The sequence below is a fragment of the Jaculus jaculus genome, chromosome 19 (genome assembly GCF_020740685.1).
Source record: "Jaculus jaculus isolate mJacJac1 chromosome 19, mJacJac1.mat.Y.cur, whole genome shotgun sequence".
In the NCBI taxonomy this organism is placed as follows: domain Eukaryota; kingdom Metazoa; phylum Chordata; class Mammalia; order Rodentia; family Dipodidae; genus Jaculus; species Jaculus jaculus.
In genome coordinates this window covers 6,281,478-6,300,042 of record NC_059120.1, presented here as the reverse complement: position 1 = coordinate 6,300,042, position 18,565 = coordinate 6,281,478, and the positions used below count along the sequence as shown (strand labels likewise).

Here is an 18,565-nt window from a genome sequence, read left to right as displayed (position 1 = left end):
CAGAAAACCACACACTTCATGCCAAGAAGCTAACGCAAAAGCAGACACTGTCTCACCATCTTCATGGAGAGACACTCCTCGGTGATCTATGGGCAGCCCAGGAGCCCACCTCTTGCAAGTCCACAGTACCTCCCAAAGGGGCCACCTGGGGAACAATCTGCAATGCATCGGCCTTTGAGGGGACAAACCCTTGACAAATGCCTATCAATCAAAAGTTTCAACCAATCCCATACACTATTTTCCAAGCTTCCCTGGATAACACTAATCTGTATGACCTATGCAGTTCCTTTTCAAATTCAATATTTGGTATGGAATCTTTTCTTTTATGTGTAATCCCTCATATGGGTTATTCTGGGGAAAAGAAGTAATCACAACTTGATGTCATCTGCTTAAGGACAAATCATCTTCCAGTCACTGCACACTAGTTTCATTGGAGTTCCTCAGTGTTCACTGCTCTGAACAGGCGTGGAATGTCCTCTGTGTGAGGTGGTGATGCATGCATGCATAATCCTGCTCTGTATGTCGACGTGGTCTAGGTGACATTGTTCAACACTTCTTTTCTCCTAGTCCATCTCAGGCTCTCCCTTGGTGAAAACCAACTTTTAACTTTCTTTTTTTAGTATTTAATTTAATTTAATTATTTGAGGGAGAGATAAATAGGCAGAGAGAGAGAGAGAGAGAGAGAGAGAGAGAGAGAGAGAATGGGTGCATCAAGGCCCTCTGCCACTGCAAATGAACTCCACATGTATGCGCCCCCTTATGCATCTTGCTTATGTGGGCCCTGTGGAATTGAACCTGGTTCCTTTGGCTTTGCAGGCAAGCACCTTAACCGCTAAGCCATCTCTCCAGCCCTCTAACCTTTCTTCAAAGACTAACACACTGAATTGGGAATGGAGTAAGCACTGATTCAGTATTTGGTGACTGGCTAGCGCTCACAGTCAACACTAGCTACCATTGGCTTTGGTTGTTAGTTTACTGTGATGGTTCATCTCTGGCTGCCAACCTGACAGGATTTAGAATCACCATGGAAATAAATCTATGGGTATGCCTGTGAAGAAGTATCTTGATCAGGTTCATGGAGGTGGGTGGGTGGCACTATTCCATGAATGGGTACCGAAGTGGATAAAAACCAGGAAGTGAGCCGAGCAGCGCCACTCATTCCTGCTGCACTGTTTCAGGCCGAGTGGAAAAGCCCGCCTCGCAACCCTCACACCACGGCTTCCCTGCCGCTCTGGGCTAAACCACCTCACACCCCTGCCACTGTGCCTGGCTGTCAGCACAAACAGATGCTTCCTTCCGTAATTTGCTTCTTGTCAAGTATTTATTTTGTCAAAATGATGTCGCTGAACAAACACTTATTACCAGGACCCAAGTTCTAATGTCTTGTCTTTTCTTTTCTTTCCTTTCTTTCTTTCTTTGAGAGCGACAGACACAGAGAGAAAGACAGATAGAGGGAGAGAGAGAGAGTGGGCACGCCAGGGCTTCCAGCCTCTGCAAACGAACTCCAGACACGTGCGCCCCCTTGTGCATCTGGCTAACGTGGGACCTGGGGAACCGAGCCTCGAACCGGGGTCCTTAGGCTTCACAGGCAAGCGCTTAACCACTAAGCCATCTCTCCAGCCCTCTACTGTCTTTTCAATCCTTCAGTCAAGGCATTGATGATAGGTGAACCATTTTGTTTCTTAGGCTTGCCACAAAATGAAGTAATTTGATATTTGAATTTCTAATAGACCCCTTTCAAGCATGTAACATGACAGTTGGCAAATGAGTGTGTTTCTATCTTTGGATACATAATGAATTAAAGACCCTTATATCTTCCTGGAGAAACAATGACTACACTGAAACCCATGATGATAATGGATTTCTCATCAATAACAGATGTGATATGTAAAGGGAAAATCAATCTCTTTGGATTTCTGATGTCTCAGCAATACAGAACATCTCACCTGATAATTACATTAAGACTAAAAGATTGAGCAACTGGGCAAGGATAAACATTCAGTATGTGGTCAAGCTTGATCAGGTATGTTCTGGCTTTGAGATCTTCATTCTCCTCCAGGGATAAGCTGGCTTAGTTAGTAACATGTTCCTAAGCACAATGTCTTCAGTATGCCGTCTTGAAGACGTTGGGGACATTTCAGCTGATGAATGGATATAACCTCTAGTGCTTGGCCACCTAGCCGACTTGCAGGCTCAGGTTTAGAAAGATGGCTGCCGCTCCCTCCAGGGGGCAGTTGCTGACAGATGACTTAAAGAATGTGCAGTGGTCTGACTACAGTGCACATAGATGAGGACTCTGGAGTTTAAGCGTCAACAAAACAGGCTGAACAAGCTTAAAGCAAGCAATGCCACTGGTTTTACACAAAACTTATGCAGACAGGGAGGCTGGCTTCAAACTTAGCTGGAATCAGGACCTAGAAATTCAACTGAGACCTCAAATTAGTTTGGACCCAGGACCTCAAGACAGCTCTGCAATTTGTTTCTGATTCCCTCAGCATCTTGTTTTCCTCTTCTCTAGGAAATATGATCAGTACACACCTCAAGAGCTCTACTGCCCAAGGAAAGTTGGTCCTTCCCACCGGCACTACTGAAAAAACACAAGATCCAGCAAGGTTGCTAATGGCACTTCCAGGGCTCTGTGATCATCTCTTGGCACAGAGACTAAGCGCTGGCCTGACTTCCCATTCAGCCTGGTGACCGGCAGGGAAGCGCCGAGCCCAGTGGAAGGGAGGCCGAGGCACAAGCGGACAAGCACACGAGGCACTCCTTCTACTCTCCTGACTACTTACATGGAACACCCATTTTCTTTGCAATGTCGTGTGTGTGTGTGTGTGTGTGTGTGTGTGTGTGTGTGTGTGTGCACATGTGCACATGCAGATGCGTGCGTCCTATGCACATTTGTACAAAGGGAAGTACAAATCATCCACTGAACATATGTGCATGTATACTTTACATGCATGCATCTCCTGTATACTTTCATGCGCAAGCTCGTGAATATGAAGTTTATATATCATATGTTCATATGCATTGCCACCCTGCAGGAATGAGTATGACTTTTCACTTTCCAAAGATCCCACTCACACCCTAGAGATGGTAATTAATCAGTGAATGCCTCATGAATCACCAGTAGGACTCAGTATGTTTAATTCTAGCCCGACTGGCCTACGTGTCACCTCAACATGTGTCCAATTTCCATCTCTGGAAAGTCAGAGCACCACGCAGGCCTGCGGCACTGCCCCTAGGACCCTGACACGGGCGCTGCCTCCGCACTGGGGAAGCAGCAGGAGAACATGATTAAAAGTGACCCTCCATGTTGTCTTCAGGGCAGCAGGATCAAAGTGAGGGCACGCCAAGATTTTCAGCCAATCAAAGGACCATGAGATGAGAACGAGAGGCTGTGAGGCCAGGGAAAGGAGAGACGCAGGTCTCTCAAACGGGGCACTCTGATTTCCAGTTCATACTTCAGGGGTTCACGGCAATTTCGGATGTATTCACTTGACTAGCTGGGTGTCGTGGTAACTGCAGGAAAATGAGCAGTATATACTCTGACTTTCACTTTTGCTGAATTGTACATTTTTGTCTCCTGTGCCATGTCTTGTCACCCACAAAAGTTTCCAACCCAGGCTGGCCCCTCATTTGCCATTCAGTCCTACATTGTCTTGAGATATGACCATTGACTGAGAGCTGACATTTCCCAACCTGACAGGGAAACACAGTCATCTCTTACCCACTCAACAAAATACATGTCCTCAAGTCCTTGGACAAATGATAAACGGCATTTAAAATGACAGATCCAATGTGAATCTGTCAAATAAGCAATCTTCATTATACATTAATTTAGTGGTTGCTTTTCCTAAAGCCATTTAATAGCTTAAATTTCTTTTCCTTTATGATTGCACAAATGGGAAAATTCAGATTTTAATTAACAATTACGTTGATCAGTTGAAAATCTTGGGAGCATACATTTGCATATAATTGCTCTCAATGTATAAATGTAACATCCAAAGCCTAATTTTCTCAAACATAGAAAGCCTTTTCATGTCACTCTTAGTTACATATGCACATTTATCTGAATGTGTGGAGTATGTTCTTTTATTGACAAAAAGTCAGCTCTGTTCCTTAATTGTGACTGTAACCACAATTTGGGAAATTCTATTGCAACATCAATATGCTCTGTATATCTTTAACAAGGCTAATGTGGCCTGTCTGTCACAGAGACTGATACTAAATGCTCTTATTTAGTTTACTCCATGCTTTTTAGTATTCTTATTTAAAAAAAAATAAGAGCTTATTTATTTATTTATTTATTTATGAGCAGAGAGAGAGGTGTGCCAGGGTCTTTTGCTGCTACAAACAAACTCCAAATACATGCACTACTTTATGCTTCTGGCTTTATGTGGGTACTAAGGAATTAAATCTGGGCTGGCTGACTTAGCAAGAAAGTGCTTTTAGCCACTAAGCCATCTCCCCAGTATTAATGTTCTTGGTTTTTTTTTTCAAGTTGCATGCTTCAGCCATATTCCATTGTTAAACACTGGGAAGAACAGCCCGATGCTCAATGCTGTGCTCTGGAGACGTTCCTGGGTCCTCACTGAGCACGTCTGTCTTCACACACTGCCAAGAGCAGCCCAGTGCTCGATGCTGTGCTCTGGAGACGCCCCTGCATTCTCACTGAGCACATCTATCTTCGGGTTCATGTGACCAGCACTCTTCTTCAAACACGAGGCGACCTCTCAGCTCGGGACACTGGGCTCTGCAGTCTGGTCTGAGGGCGATGTCAGCCAGCCCACCAGGCACCAGGAACTTCTAGCTGTGACATCCTATCAGTCACGAATGCTTGGTTCTCTTCTCCAGTGAATGATGTGTGGGTTGCCTGCCCTGAGCAAAATCTTCACACCAGGTCACATGGCAACAGAAGCGACAATACAATGACTGAGTTAGTTGGAAGCCAAGGAGAATCCGACTGAAAGTAGTTTCTTTCTAATACACCCGAATCTCCAAATCCGCCATGAGCTCAGCAGGGAGAAACAGTGGTGTCTTCTTTTCTCTTTTCTTTCTGCTAACAGTAATGTCTTGAACCAAACACTGTGGGGTCTAAAACTTTACTCTATCCATATCTGCTAAAATTAACATTTCTTAAAAATTATTATTAGACAAGCCCAATGGACTGGCCTTTTATTTTATGTGAGACAGCGAGAGCCAGAGAGAGAATTCACACACCAGGGCCTCTAGCCACTGTAACTGAACTCCAGACACCGGTGCCACACTGTGTATACTTGTGACCTTGTGCAATCGTGTCACCTTGTGCATCTGGTTTATGTGGGACCTGGGTCCTTAGGCTTCCCAGGCAAGCACCTTAACCACTAAGCCATCTCCCCAGCCCTACAGTTAATTAAAAAAAATATTTTATTATTTAATTAAGAGAGAGAGACAGAGAAAGAGGCAGAGAGAGAAAGTAGCATCCTAAGACCTCCAGCCAAGCAAATCAACTCCAGTCACATGTGTCACTTTATGCATCTGGCTTGCATGGATCCTGGGGAATTGAACCTGGGTCCTGTGGTTTCGTAGGTAAGTGCCTTAACTGCTAAGCTATCTCTCCAGCCCACAATTAATAATTTAATAGGAATAAAATCTGTGAGAAAGAGAAAGTACGGTTCATGGGCATTGCCAAGTGCATACATGCTTGCTTTATTAAAACATACATGACCTTAATATTCTCCTGATTCTGTCCCCCCCCCATCTCTCTATTTCTTTTATAATACTTATCTTTTTCTTCTCTCTCTTCTTGAGTGCTGACCTGTAACTCCCAGTACCAGTAGGTGGCTATGGTCCACAATGAGCTTTTCATCAGAGAGACTACAAGGTTTCCCAAAAGAAGACAGATTTCTGTCAGAGCACTTGATGACCCACCAAAGGTTAGTGGTAAGACCCTACTGCTGAAGACACCATATGCCAATTAGTCCTGAGTAATCCCGCTGCCTCAGTTTCCCCAGCTCTTGTATTACAGACACCGATGACCACACCCAGCTCTTATGTGGGGGCTGGCGATCCAAACTCAAGTCCTCGTGCTTAGACAGCAGGCACTTCACCCCAGAGCCTTTGCCCCAGTCTGAGGACAAAGATGCTAAGGCAATTTCACCAGCAAGGTGGTCTCCTGACTCAGTTTAGCTAAGGCCATTGGCATATGACAAGATCAAAACAGACTTAATGGGGGCAGAAGAGTCCTCAGCTACCTTTGAAGTACTGAGGCCCAGGAAACAGAACCTCAAAGCAAGGTCCCATCAGCGCCTTGCAAGCAAAGTTTCTCACCCATTCTCTCCTGCTCACCTGTCCCTTGTCTCTCCTTGACCCCTGACACGAGCCACAGAAACTAGAATTCTGTCCTCCACGACGGGTCATGAAACCACAGCTCTTTCTCCCACACAGCCAACCATGAAATCTGACAATATGACCATAACTTTTCTCCTCGTTTCTGTGTGAGAGTTGGCCATCAGGAAATTCCCTGACTGACATTGTGAGTCTCAAGGCCACCATTTCGGAAAGTACCCTGCCCCCAAGCCTGGGAGGAAGGAATGCTACAACTGAGAACCTGCATGGATGTCAAGACAAGCCTCCTGAACTCCCGCTCTGTCTGCTAGCGCTCCCAGACTTTCTGTCACCCCAGTCTCTACATGGGTGATCACCCTGCATCAAACCTCAGCACAAAAATGCAGAGTTCAGCCTGAGCCTTAAGGTTCCTGTGATGATTAATTTCAATTGTCGACTCGATTGAATTCAGAAGGCCTAGGGCATTAGCTAGACACACTTTGGGTGTGTTCATGAGGCACTGGCAGAGATGATTAAGAGCTGAGGGGGAAGACTCCCTCCAGTTGTGGGTGGCATCACCCCATGAGTTTGGATCACAGACTGAATAAAAATGCAAACAGTGCAAAACCATTTGACCATTAGCATTCCTTTCTCTATAGTCTTGGTCCACTGAGATGTAAGGGGTCCTGGCCACTCCGCCCACTCCCACAGGCCCAGCCACAAACACTGCCACGCCCTCAGCATCCCTGCCATGATGCACTGCGCCTCTAAGACCACGAGCCAAGTAAGTTTCTCCTCATCAGTGATGGTAATGGGAAGAAGCCAGCACAGCTTCCACGTCGCGTGACACTGCGATCAAGTAACTTTATCGTACTTTCCTCAGGTTAACCTGTTACTTCTTTTTGTCCTGTGTGTGGAACGCGTGTGGTGGGGTGTGTGTGCACAACATATGCACATTTGTGTGCACATGTACATGTACCAGCCCATGTGTGAGGGGCCCGAAGAGAATATTGGTTCTTCTACATTGTTTCTGTGAGGTGGAGTCTCTCACTGAATCTGGAGTTGCTGGTATTTTCTGTAAGACTGGCTGACAAGGGAGCCCCAGTGATTCTCTGGTCTCTACATCCCAAAGGACTGAGGTTATAGGTATGTGTGGCCATGTCGAACTGTTTATATGGGTGCTGGGGATCCACCTAAGTCCGCTCAGGCCTTCATGCTTGCACAGCAAGTGCTCTTATCCACTGAGCCCTTTCAAGCCCTAGGTTAACCCATCTATTTTGTGTGTAGGTGAGTGTGTGTGTGTGTGTGTGTGTGTGTGTGTGTGTGTGTGTGAGAGAGAGAGAGAGAGAGAGAGAGAGAGAGAGAGAGAGAGAGAGTGGTTTTTTGAGGTAGGGTCTCACTCTAGCTCAGGCTGACCTGAAATTCATTATGTCATCTCAGGATGGTCTGGAAGTCATGGCGATCCTCCTACCTCTGCTCCCAAGTGCTGGGATTAAAGGTGTGCGCCACCACTCCTGGCTGAACCTATCTTTTGATATGGGGTGTTGGCCATGGCCCATTATAATAAGCAAAGAAAGGGACCACTCCTACACCGACTGAATCATGATTTGAGGGTCCCCACTAATGCTGCTTGGCCAGCACTGACTGTGTTACCTATCCTTTTACTTACATGCCTTTGGCTCCCCAAGGCTTTTGCATTCTGTCTCTTACTTAATGAGCTTCTTCCCTGGGGCCGTGATTTGGAAAGGACTGATGCACAACCCTTTGGCAGTGAGCGGAAGTACGGACAAAGCACAGGGGCTGTCACAGTGACGATGACATCGGTGTGGAGGAGGAGGTCATCCCCGCGCCTCGCTTCCCTCCTAAGTTAGCCTAGACCTGAATGAGGTCAAGGGAAAGCCTGTCACTCTCTTGAGTGCTGCCTTCAAACTTCCACAGAAAGTGTCTGCCCATGACTTCCATTCATGTTATAAGGGGTCTCTCATTCTGTCAGTCATGGGCCATAATTAAAGAATTAGCTTGGGCTGGAGGGATTGCTTAGTGGTTAAGGCGCTTGCCTGCAAAGCCAAAGGACCTCAGTTCAATTCCCCAGGACCCACGTAAGCCAGATGCACAAGGTAGCACACGAATCTGGAGTTCATTTGCAGTAGATAGAGGCTCCAGCACACCCACTCCCCGCCCCTCCATCTGCCTCTCTCTCTCTCTCTCAAATAAATAAATAAAAATAAAAATAAAATAAAGGAATAGGTTTGTCTTTACACGACAGAAAATATCTAACTTAACACCTTTGATTTGCTTGGCATAGCTTAATGTCCTACTGCTCACCTTTAGTTTTCTCTTGATGCTAAATTAGATGACATGCATTATGGGATTCCTGGTCCTAATTAAGGAAGTGGTCAAGAAACTTCCCAACTGGGTATATATGGTGTGTGTGTGTGTGTGTGTGTGTGTGTGTGTGTGTGTGTGTACAAGCGCATAAGTGCATGTTTCACAGAGCTCACATAGAGCTCAGAGGACAACTTCCAGGTGTCTGTGCGACACCTTCTCGGAGACAGGGTCTCAACACTGTAAAAGAACTGCAAAGCACAGGAAGTCAGACCTGCTGCCCAAGAGCTTCGTCTCCAGGCCCCACCTGCCCGTGCCGTAGGTGCACTGGGATCACTGGGCATCACCACTGTGTTGCAGCTTTAAGTAGGTACTGGTAGACTTTCAAGCAAGTACCTTGCCTTTAACTCCCGATCCATTTTCCGGCCCACTTAGAATGTATTTTTTTCACTCTTCTAAAACCAACACACAAATGTATAGAAAACATAAGTAATTAATCAATAATTAGAGCATGAACCCACATAAGCTCCAACAGGATCAAGAGAGCCTGTCTCTCCCAGAAACCTGCCTTGACCACCATGCACATTCTTCTCGGGGTGGGGACTACTCACACTGCTATGGTATTAATGTCCTTGCTTTCTTTATATTTTTTTGTACATGTCCCTAAGGAATGTCCCTTAATTGGTCTCTTCCTGTGGGTTATTAAAAAGAATGACATCAAGTGTCACTCCATGTGGTCACATGGACCGACAGTTTCTTCAGTGCTGTTGTGGAATGCAATTCCAGCACTCAGAGCACAATATGACTTCTACTGACATCTGAGTATCTGGTTGTTCTGAACAACAGTGACACACTTGCTATCTGCAGCCCCTTGCCCCACCCAGGACACACATAGATCTGTGAGCATCTCCAGTGAAGACCGATACTGATGGTCACCGATGCTGCTGCCATAGGGCATGCAGCTGTGCTCAACACTGTACAACGAATTTTGCAAAAGGGGTTGTTCTAATTTGGACTCCATGACTCCATGCAAGAGTTACTGTGGTTCCGCCTCCTCGACCACACTTGCTATCACCCAGCTTCTCAGTCTGGCATCGAATGGACAGTGATGTCTCTATAAGTAATTGTTTTCCTCTTGGTGATTTTCATTTGCAAAGCCACGATAACTAATGAAATATGGAGACCCACTCTATGTCTATATAAGACCTTAAACTTCTACATATGAATTCTGCTGCTCTAGAATTTTGTATCCAAGTAGATACAAGAAACTTTATGCCGCAGTAATGAGCACAGGGAAAGCAAAAGAAACTCACTCATCCCCCATCCATTGAGAGGAGGGCCTCACGTGCTGTGCCCTAATTAAGCCTTCTAAATCACTGTTAGGTTAATGCTGTTACATGCATCTTGCAAATGAGGAAATGGAGACTCAGAGCAAACCTGTTGCCTTTTTAAGTGTCAGTACTCATCAGCCGTGGAATTCACCCCTCACCTGGGTGTCTCCCAGGCCTGAAGCTTTCTAGTCATTACTTTAGAAATAACCTGTGCTCAATATTCTTTGATAAAGTCATTGATTATATATATATATATATATATATATATATATATATATATATATATATATATATATATATATATGGAGAGAGAGAGAGAGAGAGAGAGAGAGAGAGAGCGGATTGCCTGGCTGATCTGACTAAATAAATGACTACATCCCAAAGTCAGTTCTCCCCTTAACACCCCATAATTTGATCCACAAATATTTAGACAAATAAAAGACTTTTAGTATTCCGTGGGTGGGGTACTCCTTATGAGAGTAATTCATGAGACATTTTAGTCACATGTTTCATTTGCAGCCTGTGACAGGCAATTGTGAGATGATTAACGCCATACTGTAGAGAAGTAGAATACTAAATGACAGCCAGGCATAAAAGTAACAAAGGACAAGAGTAAGGCAAACCATTCTCTAAGAGACACATTTTCATATAAGCAATCAACTTATTAGGGCATTCAATAAATTCAAGCAACACACTTTAAAAAATTAATTTAAAACCAATTAAAGGATAAACATCAAGCAAGACTCCTAGGAATTTATATGCTATTAATGTGCCTTTTCCCCCAACTATCAAGGTCTAATAAAAAGCCTATAAGTCCTGTAGATACAGAAACAGTGTTTAAATGGCCAAATTAACCGGAAGCAATGACTCGGGTATGCTACTGCCCACCGGAGGGGATGGACTGAGCCGCCCCCAACACCTCTGGCAGGATATTAAGAAGAGCAGTGCCGGGCAGCACTCCGGTGTGACCCTCCTCTCCAGCATCTTACAAGGTAACCTTTCAGTGGAACCCGGTCCCAGAAATCACGTTCGTGCCATGAGTGCCACTTGCACCGTTGCCACCAAGTGCAGGCAGGTTTGGCCCTGGCATCGCATGAGGAAGAAGGTGTGTCTCTCACTGATTCCATTCCGTGAAAATGAATGTGAAACAATCTGACTAACTACTGCATGCCTCCTTCACTTTTCTTGAGGTTATTTTAATATTTATGCTATAATTCCTGAGACAAATGCTTGCCAAGAGCTAGCACAGCGTGCACTTTTTAGCTGTCATTACCTGGCTATTCTCTCCTGGGCCACCAATTGGCTACAAAGACTTAAGGGTTCAGTGATCATAGGACTTAAATGGTTTTAACCCCTTTAAGTTTGTTAAATCCCATTATCTCTGCAGCCACTCACTGCAAATTTTAAAATCAGCTTGGCCTCTTCTAGCTCCAGGTCTAAGGATTAGAGGGTTTTTTATTTTATTTCATTTTTTTTTTAGAGTACAAATGCTTTTGTGAAGTTCTATATAGAGTTATCCCCAGCCAGGTGACCTACAGGAAATAAAGACAGCCAGTTCTCCAGCTGGTGACAGCTGATCAGAGCTTCTAAATAGAAAAAAATAAATGTGTCTGTTATGCGACAAACCACCAGGAAACCAGGTAATTACTTCCTGGACTCCACAGGAAGCCACTGACTCGGAAGGCCTGGATGTGAGAGGGGGTGGCACACTTTAGACAAAAGTCAATAAGTGTCTAAGCATGAGGAAACAGACGTTGTCAGATGCCCAAAGAAACTCCAGGGGACAGAGAGCTAAACACAGTGACTTGGAAGCCATCTTGCTCCTCCAGCCAAACCGTTACCATGGATACCCTCTGAGGTCTTACCTCTTGGGTCCTCACGTTGACGTAGCCGTAGTGCGTGCGCAGGGGCCGCCGGTGTGCGTAGGAGAACGGCACCCATTTGGTCCCAGGCTGTCCAAAGCAGTTTAGAAGCAATGGGAAATTCACTTCGTTGACCAGGCGCACAACCAGCAGGAAGAGGAAGGCTGTGACGAAGCTCACGGCCACCACAGGCTTTCTCTACAGAACAGTCAGAAAGAAAAAGGAGAGAAAATGAATGACGTCCAGCTAAAAGCAGTCACACGGGGAGGTTCCTTTGTGCCTCGTTCATTTTCTTTCATGGGGATCAAAGGATCTTGTTATTTAGGATATTTCTGTTGGAGCAGAAAATAATCAGTTGGTGACCAGCTGTCTTTGTGTGCTGGGCCACGGAGAGCAAGCGGAAAAGTTCTCTTGCATGCTTTCTCCCATTCTGTGTCTACCCTTCCTTACCTCTCTAATTTTGAACATTCCTTCAGTTTGTAAAACCCAACTGAGGCGTTCCCAACTGTGGATACCATCCCTAACTCCCCAATCCCTTCCTCTCCACGATCCTTTCATCCCCAACCTAACCAACCCAAGAGACATCGCATTAGCACCACATTTACTTCAAAGAGACATTCATTGTTGTAGTTTTGAATTCCTTTTCCCTTTTCTTTCTATTTTTTATATTTTTATTTATTTGCAAGCATAGAGAGAAGACACAGAGAAAGAGTGAGTATGGACATACCAGGACCTCTAGCTGCTGCAAACAAACTCTAGATGCATGTGTCACTTTGTGCATCTGGCTTTACTTGGGTACTGGGGAATTGAACCTTGACTGCTATGCTTTGCAAGCAGTCTTTTTAACTACTAAGCTATCTCTCCAGCCCTAATGTATTTTTTTTTTTCACTGTGGAATCACTGTTTCTTTCATGATATTTCTTCCACTTAATTCTCAGTTGCTGGAGGCCTGGGGGTGTGGCATGTCACACAGCTCTCTGCATCCCGTGTTCTCAGCATGGTCCTTACATGCTTAGAAGTAAAGTGGATTTTCCACACTCTTGCTGGCCCAGGATCACTCTCCCTCATTCTAGCATTTGCTTTGCGCAGGGAACTCCACCGATGCTACAGGATGTGCAAAAGCAGACTCAAAATGGCAACCACAAGAAGAGGAAAGATTCCACACCAAGCAGACCCAAAACATCTCGTTCAGTGCACAGCCATGGACTTAAACGTGGGAACAACTACACCGGATCAGGGTGAGAGACTGCAGAGGCACAGCTGAGCCTGAGCTTGAGACAGTGTGTGAGTTTTGACTAGCAGGGATGTGTGAGCAGGTATGTGTATGTGGAAACAACAGGTAAGGAGGCAGGAAAAGACACGGATTGCTCATAGACACAGCCTTGCTGTGCAGCACAAGCAGCCACACACACAAATGGCAGCGTAAGGGTGGACTGCCTCAGATACCAAGCCAAGGGTGCACTGCGTGTGAAGATAATGGAAAGCCACAGGAGACGTTTTTGTTCATTTGTTTTATTTTTCTAAAGGTGACATCACACATTATAACCAACATCAGCAGGGGAGAGTAAAGGTAGAAATGTTCTAGGAAACTAGCCCATTTGGCATGGACACAGTTAAGGAGGGATGAAAGCTACAGCAGAACAGAGGAACATACTTCAGTCTCAATTTAGACAGAACAGGTAGAATTTAAGTAGCAGACACAAAACTCAGGGATGACCTTGACCCTAAACAACCACAGTAATACTGGTCACACCACGAGAAACCAGGCTGGCCATAGCAAGAATTTACCGGTGACAAAAAAATGAGATAAAACCCTTGGCTTTTGGTGTTAATTTTTAGGGACTGGAAATTCACAATGGCGAAACATCATGGTGTCGGGCAGAATTGTGGTCAAGGCAACAGCAGAAAGAAAGACCAGAACCATGGGCGGACCTCAACACCGACGCAAGCTGGGCTTGACCTCTGAGTTTTCTTCAAATATAAAGAAAACCAAGAACTCCCTAAGATTGAGTGACTATTTGTTTATGCCATAGAATTACCTCTAGAATCTTCCAAGTCAGAAATGAGCCCAATGACAGTCCCTGCAACTTCGCTGGGGCCCAGACCACACCCTATGTCTGGGAAGGAGAAGCCAGCATATCCAAGCCATGGTCCTCAAAAGAAGTCATCATTGGCTTCTGAATTTTAAAACACCTGCATTCCTCCATCTAGCCAGCCTACTTTTCTCATCACCCGAGAGTCCCTTGAGTTCTCTCCACCTTTGCAAAACCCATGATCTCAACACCAACCACCTCAGCCTTACCTCATTTAACCTTCTAATCATGGAAGAAAAAAGAAAAAAAAACGGTTTAATCGGCTCCTCTGCAGAATCATTATGTCCACAACACTGTGATATGTCAAGGAAGCAGCCTAAATGAGAAGATGGATCTTTCAAGTTTAAAGAGACACAGACCAGAACAGATGGTTTAGTAAAAGCAAGGAGCCCAGTCATCCATTAAGTAAACAGGTAAGAACTTTTTTTTTTTTTTTTTGTCACTACCCGGTAGCTTATTACAAGACAGCAGCTGCTTGCAGTGGACCCAGATGGGATCCATGCTTTAGTCTGCTCTGGCGCCCGGCGTGGCTCTGCTTCTCCAAGTTGCTGATTCGCACGGCATGGCTGGCAGCTTGGGGACAAAGGCATAGAGGGCCCTTCTGAATGCACCCATCGTGATAGGAGCACATACATAATGCATACATGAGTGGGAAAGAAATTAATCATTTTGAGAGAAACTTCAAAACAGAATGAAATCACACTGGCAAAAGCCTGCTCCCTGGGAATCCGCGTCTGCCTCCTGTGTCTATCAAAAGGAACCAAGTGATGGGGGGGGGGGATCAGGAAGTCAGGCAGGCTTTCTCCCAGCTCTCTCTGGAACTGGGCTCGCAGAGCACAGACCCGTTCATTCCAGCTCAGACCTCCAGCCCCACTCCTGGCAAGTTGCTTTGCCCTGACTTCCTTCCTTCTTTTCAGGCTTCAATATTCGTGTTTGACATGTAATAAACTCGTAGTGCTGACCAAACCACTCCCAAATTTCATTAGGAAAGTATAACTTCAAGCCCAGCCTGTGCTCTGGATAGCACACATAACAGAACCCAACAATTAGGTATATTCCTTAAGGGACCTTGCCATGTGTTTGGCGGGGGGGGGGGGGGAGAAGTAGTGCATTGCTGGCTATATGTGTGATAGTTGGTTTTATCATATTAGGTTGAGTTATGAATGACTTTGTTTGGAAATTAAGCATTACATAAGGAGATGTGGTTTGGTGTAAAATTTAAAAGTGGGTGGACTTGGGATGGTTTAAGTTGTGCTGTCAACTTGATTATACCAGGAATCAAGAAACATGCTCTTGGAAGGGTCGGTTAGTTTGTTTCCAGGAAGGATTAATTAAGGAAGTCCGTCCCCCGGCGTGGGGCTCGCTAGTGCTGGACTACACAGGGCAGAGAACGCAGGGAGGCTGGGGCCCGGGCTGCCCTCGCCACTCTCCCATGCATGCGTCTCTCTTGTTTCTTCTATCACTCCTGCAGAATGGAAACACGATTCATCCAACTTCCAAAGTGGAATAAAGACCACAGCTCCCCAGGAAGCCTCTAGCCCTTCAGAGCTGGACTGGCACTACTGAGCATCCGGCCACGTGGACTAGGCAGCTAACAGATTCCTCAAAGCTCACACCTGCAGACAGCTAGTGTTGGAACGCCCAGCTCCTGTCCTATCAGCTAATCCAAAAAATCCCTTTATATTACAGATCCATTCAACTGGTTCTGATCCTCTAGAGAACCCTCACTGACACAGATTCTTCTACGGAACCATGATCTTGACTTTGGTGATCATGATGAAAACCATGGCTAAGGCATTTTGAGGTTCAACGTAGCTAAGAGCAGTGAGAATGCTTAGGTGTCTACAGGAGATGTGTGAGACAGGCGGAGCATCAGAACACAGAACTAAGACTCGTGGTGTAATGCACAGCCCTCTCACACGGCACTAACACACGTGGTCTGACACGCAGCACAAGGGCACGGTCCTCTCCGGCACTAACACACGTGGTCCACCGCACAGCAGGAGTATACATGGTCTACAAGAAAGGAATCCCACTCCCATCACAAGTATTCATTCTTTCTGTACAGCGCGTAGACCAGACCAGGTGCTGAGAGAACGAAGAAAGCTATCAAAGTCTGACCATGTTCACAACTCACTGCAGGAACAGAAAAATGCAATACATGTCACATGAGGTGAAGGGAGGCATGCATGGGGTGACGGGGACCCCCGCGTCTGGGGAGGCAGGAGGGCCAGGGCTGAGAATGCTGGTCTGAGATGGTGGCATTTGAATGAAGTCCTGCAAGAGGAAGGAGAGCTAGGGACTGGAAGGTGAGAAGGGAGCTCCCGTCAGAGGAAACAGCAGCGAGATGGGTTATCAGATGCTGGGTAACCCTTAAGACATTTGACCAGAGGACAGTGTAAGCTCTGGGTGATGGGAGATGACATGGGGCGGAATTCCAATCATAAAACAAAAACTAATAATCCCACCACATTTAGAGGCAATTATCTGTCCTATCTACTTTGAAGCAAGGGAAGGCCAAGGGCACGAAAGTGCTGTATTTCAGCATTCTAAAATAGTACTCCTTTTCCTATCAAGTGAAAAATACACAAGTCACTTCATCTTACTTGAAATTGCCATTTAACACACCACACTGCTTCATTTCCGGTTGTTTAGTATATTCCATCAATATGTTGATCCTGCCAGTGGCATGTGTTTGTACTAATTTGGAGCTCATTCAACACTCAGGATGCGGATACTTCACCCATTAACACCTGCCTGCATTTGATGTCTGACTACATGCACGCGGAGGTGACCTCTGCTGCCACACAGAGGAACTCAGAACAGCCTTTAGATAGAACAACAGGCAATTAGGATAGAGAAAACAACAGTAAGTACTTGTCAACTACTGTGAAAAGCCAGGCTCAACACATTTTTCATACTATACAAAATACATAAATAAAAAAGAAAAACAATGGTCCCCCCTAAGGTCAGATGTGTCCTGAAAAAAATCACAGCATGGGACAGGGGAGATTGTCACTAGTTAAAGGAGCTCGCTCTGTGAGCCTGCTGACAAGAGTTCAAATCCCCAGAACCCATGTAAAGGCAGATGCACAGTGGTGCATGCATCTATAAACTCAACACGTCTACACCAATGGGAGAGAGAGTCAGGAGTATCCTTAAGCTCTAGGGCCAGCTGGCTTGGTCTTCACAGTGCCAAACAAGAGAGTCCCCATCTCCAACAGTGTGCAAGGAGAGAACCAGAGTACCGAGGTTGTCCTTGGACCTACATACACACACACACACACACGTTAAAAAAGAAACCTCAAGCCAGGCATGGTGGTGCACGCCTTTAATCCCAGCACTCGGGAGGCAGTGGTAGGAGGATCGCCATGAGTTCGAGGCCACCCTGAGACTACATAGTAAATTCCAGGTCAGCCTGGCCCAGAGTGAGACCCTACCTCGAAACCAACCCCCCCCCCCAAAGAAACCTCAGAGCACAGTCCAGGCACTTTTGTACTGAGCACTCAAGAGGTGGAAGATGTTGTGGCGTAACAGCCGACTGATACCTCCTTGGTGGAACAAGCCACTGGGGAGGCTCTGATTGGGCCGTGAGAGACACAACGCAAGACCTAGCGGGGCTGTGGACGTGGCTCGGTGGGCAAAATTCTTACTGAACTACCAAGAAAACCTGAGTTTGGATCCTCAGCACCCACGTAAAAGTTGGGCATGGGCGTTCCTGCCCACTATCCCAGTGCTGGCGAGCTGGGGACAGGAGAATGCTAATCAAGGCCAATCAGTGAGTCTTGGGTTAAGTGAGAGACCTACTGAAAAGGCAAAATGTACCTGACAAAAAGCTCTGGTCTCCACATGCATACACACACATGTGCAAGTATACCCACACACACATGATATACCCATACACATACAAACATATACATAGACATACATACTCATGTCAAAAAACCTATACAAATCTGTATTTTTTCAGCATCCCAAACAGCAGCTTCTCCTTACATGCTCTGAAGAATGTCACCCTGCCCAGATGGATCTGATGACTCGCTTTAGGGAAAGCTGCTTTCCTGTGCTGTTCTTCATATTGGGCAAGTCTGACAGGGCTTGTAACAGCTGAGACATTTAAATTTTAATCCCCTCTGCACTGCAAAAATATGCATCAAAAATGTGACATTCCAGTTGCGTGCTCTTTAGAATTGAAATACAATGTATCAGACTTTACAGCATAAATGCCTGTTTCAAAATAAAACCCACAGAGAATTCATGATATAGGGGACAACACAATTCCAGAGATGTGAACCTACTCAATTCAAAAGCCATATTGAGGTATGTCTTTATTTCTTCCCATCACAGAATTAGACAATCACCACCGAATGAAGACTTCATTAACCGAGGCAGTTGCTATTTTTTTTTCAAATTTTCTTTTGCATAAATGGTAAGCAATAAAGTAAAGGTATATTTTTCTATTTAAATAATAATATTTAATGAGTTAAAGAAGTTATATACCTTGATAAAATGGTATTAGCTTGTCCTTATATACCACCATATAATAAATTTGAAACACAATGCCAATCAGCTACAACTTGGTCAGTCCTGACCCATGGCTTATTAGTGATCTTAACAAGTACCAATTCTCATTCCATATGAAACTATG

General features: G+C 45.3%; 1 protein-coding gene across 6 annotated transcripts in view; it reads right to left on the bottom strand.

The window, feature by feature from the left end:
• The window catches only part of St6galnac3 (ST6 N-acetylgalactosaminide alpha-2,6-sialyltransferase 3), a 551,413-nt gene that overhangs the window by 308,459 nt on the left and 224,389 nt on the right, over positions 1–18,565 (bottom strand). For all 6 annotated transcript variants that reach the window (XM_045138458.1, XM_045138459.1, XM_045138460.1 and 3 more), the window contains exon 2: positions 11,828–12,022. In XM_045138458.1, coding sequence (XP_044994393.1) covers positions 11,828–12,022 — 195 coding nt within the window. The remainder of the gene's footprint in view (positions 1–11,827; positions 12,023–18,565) is intronic.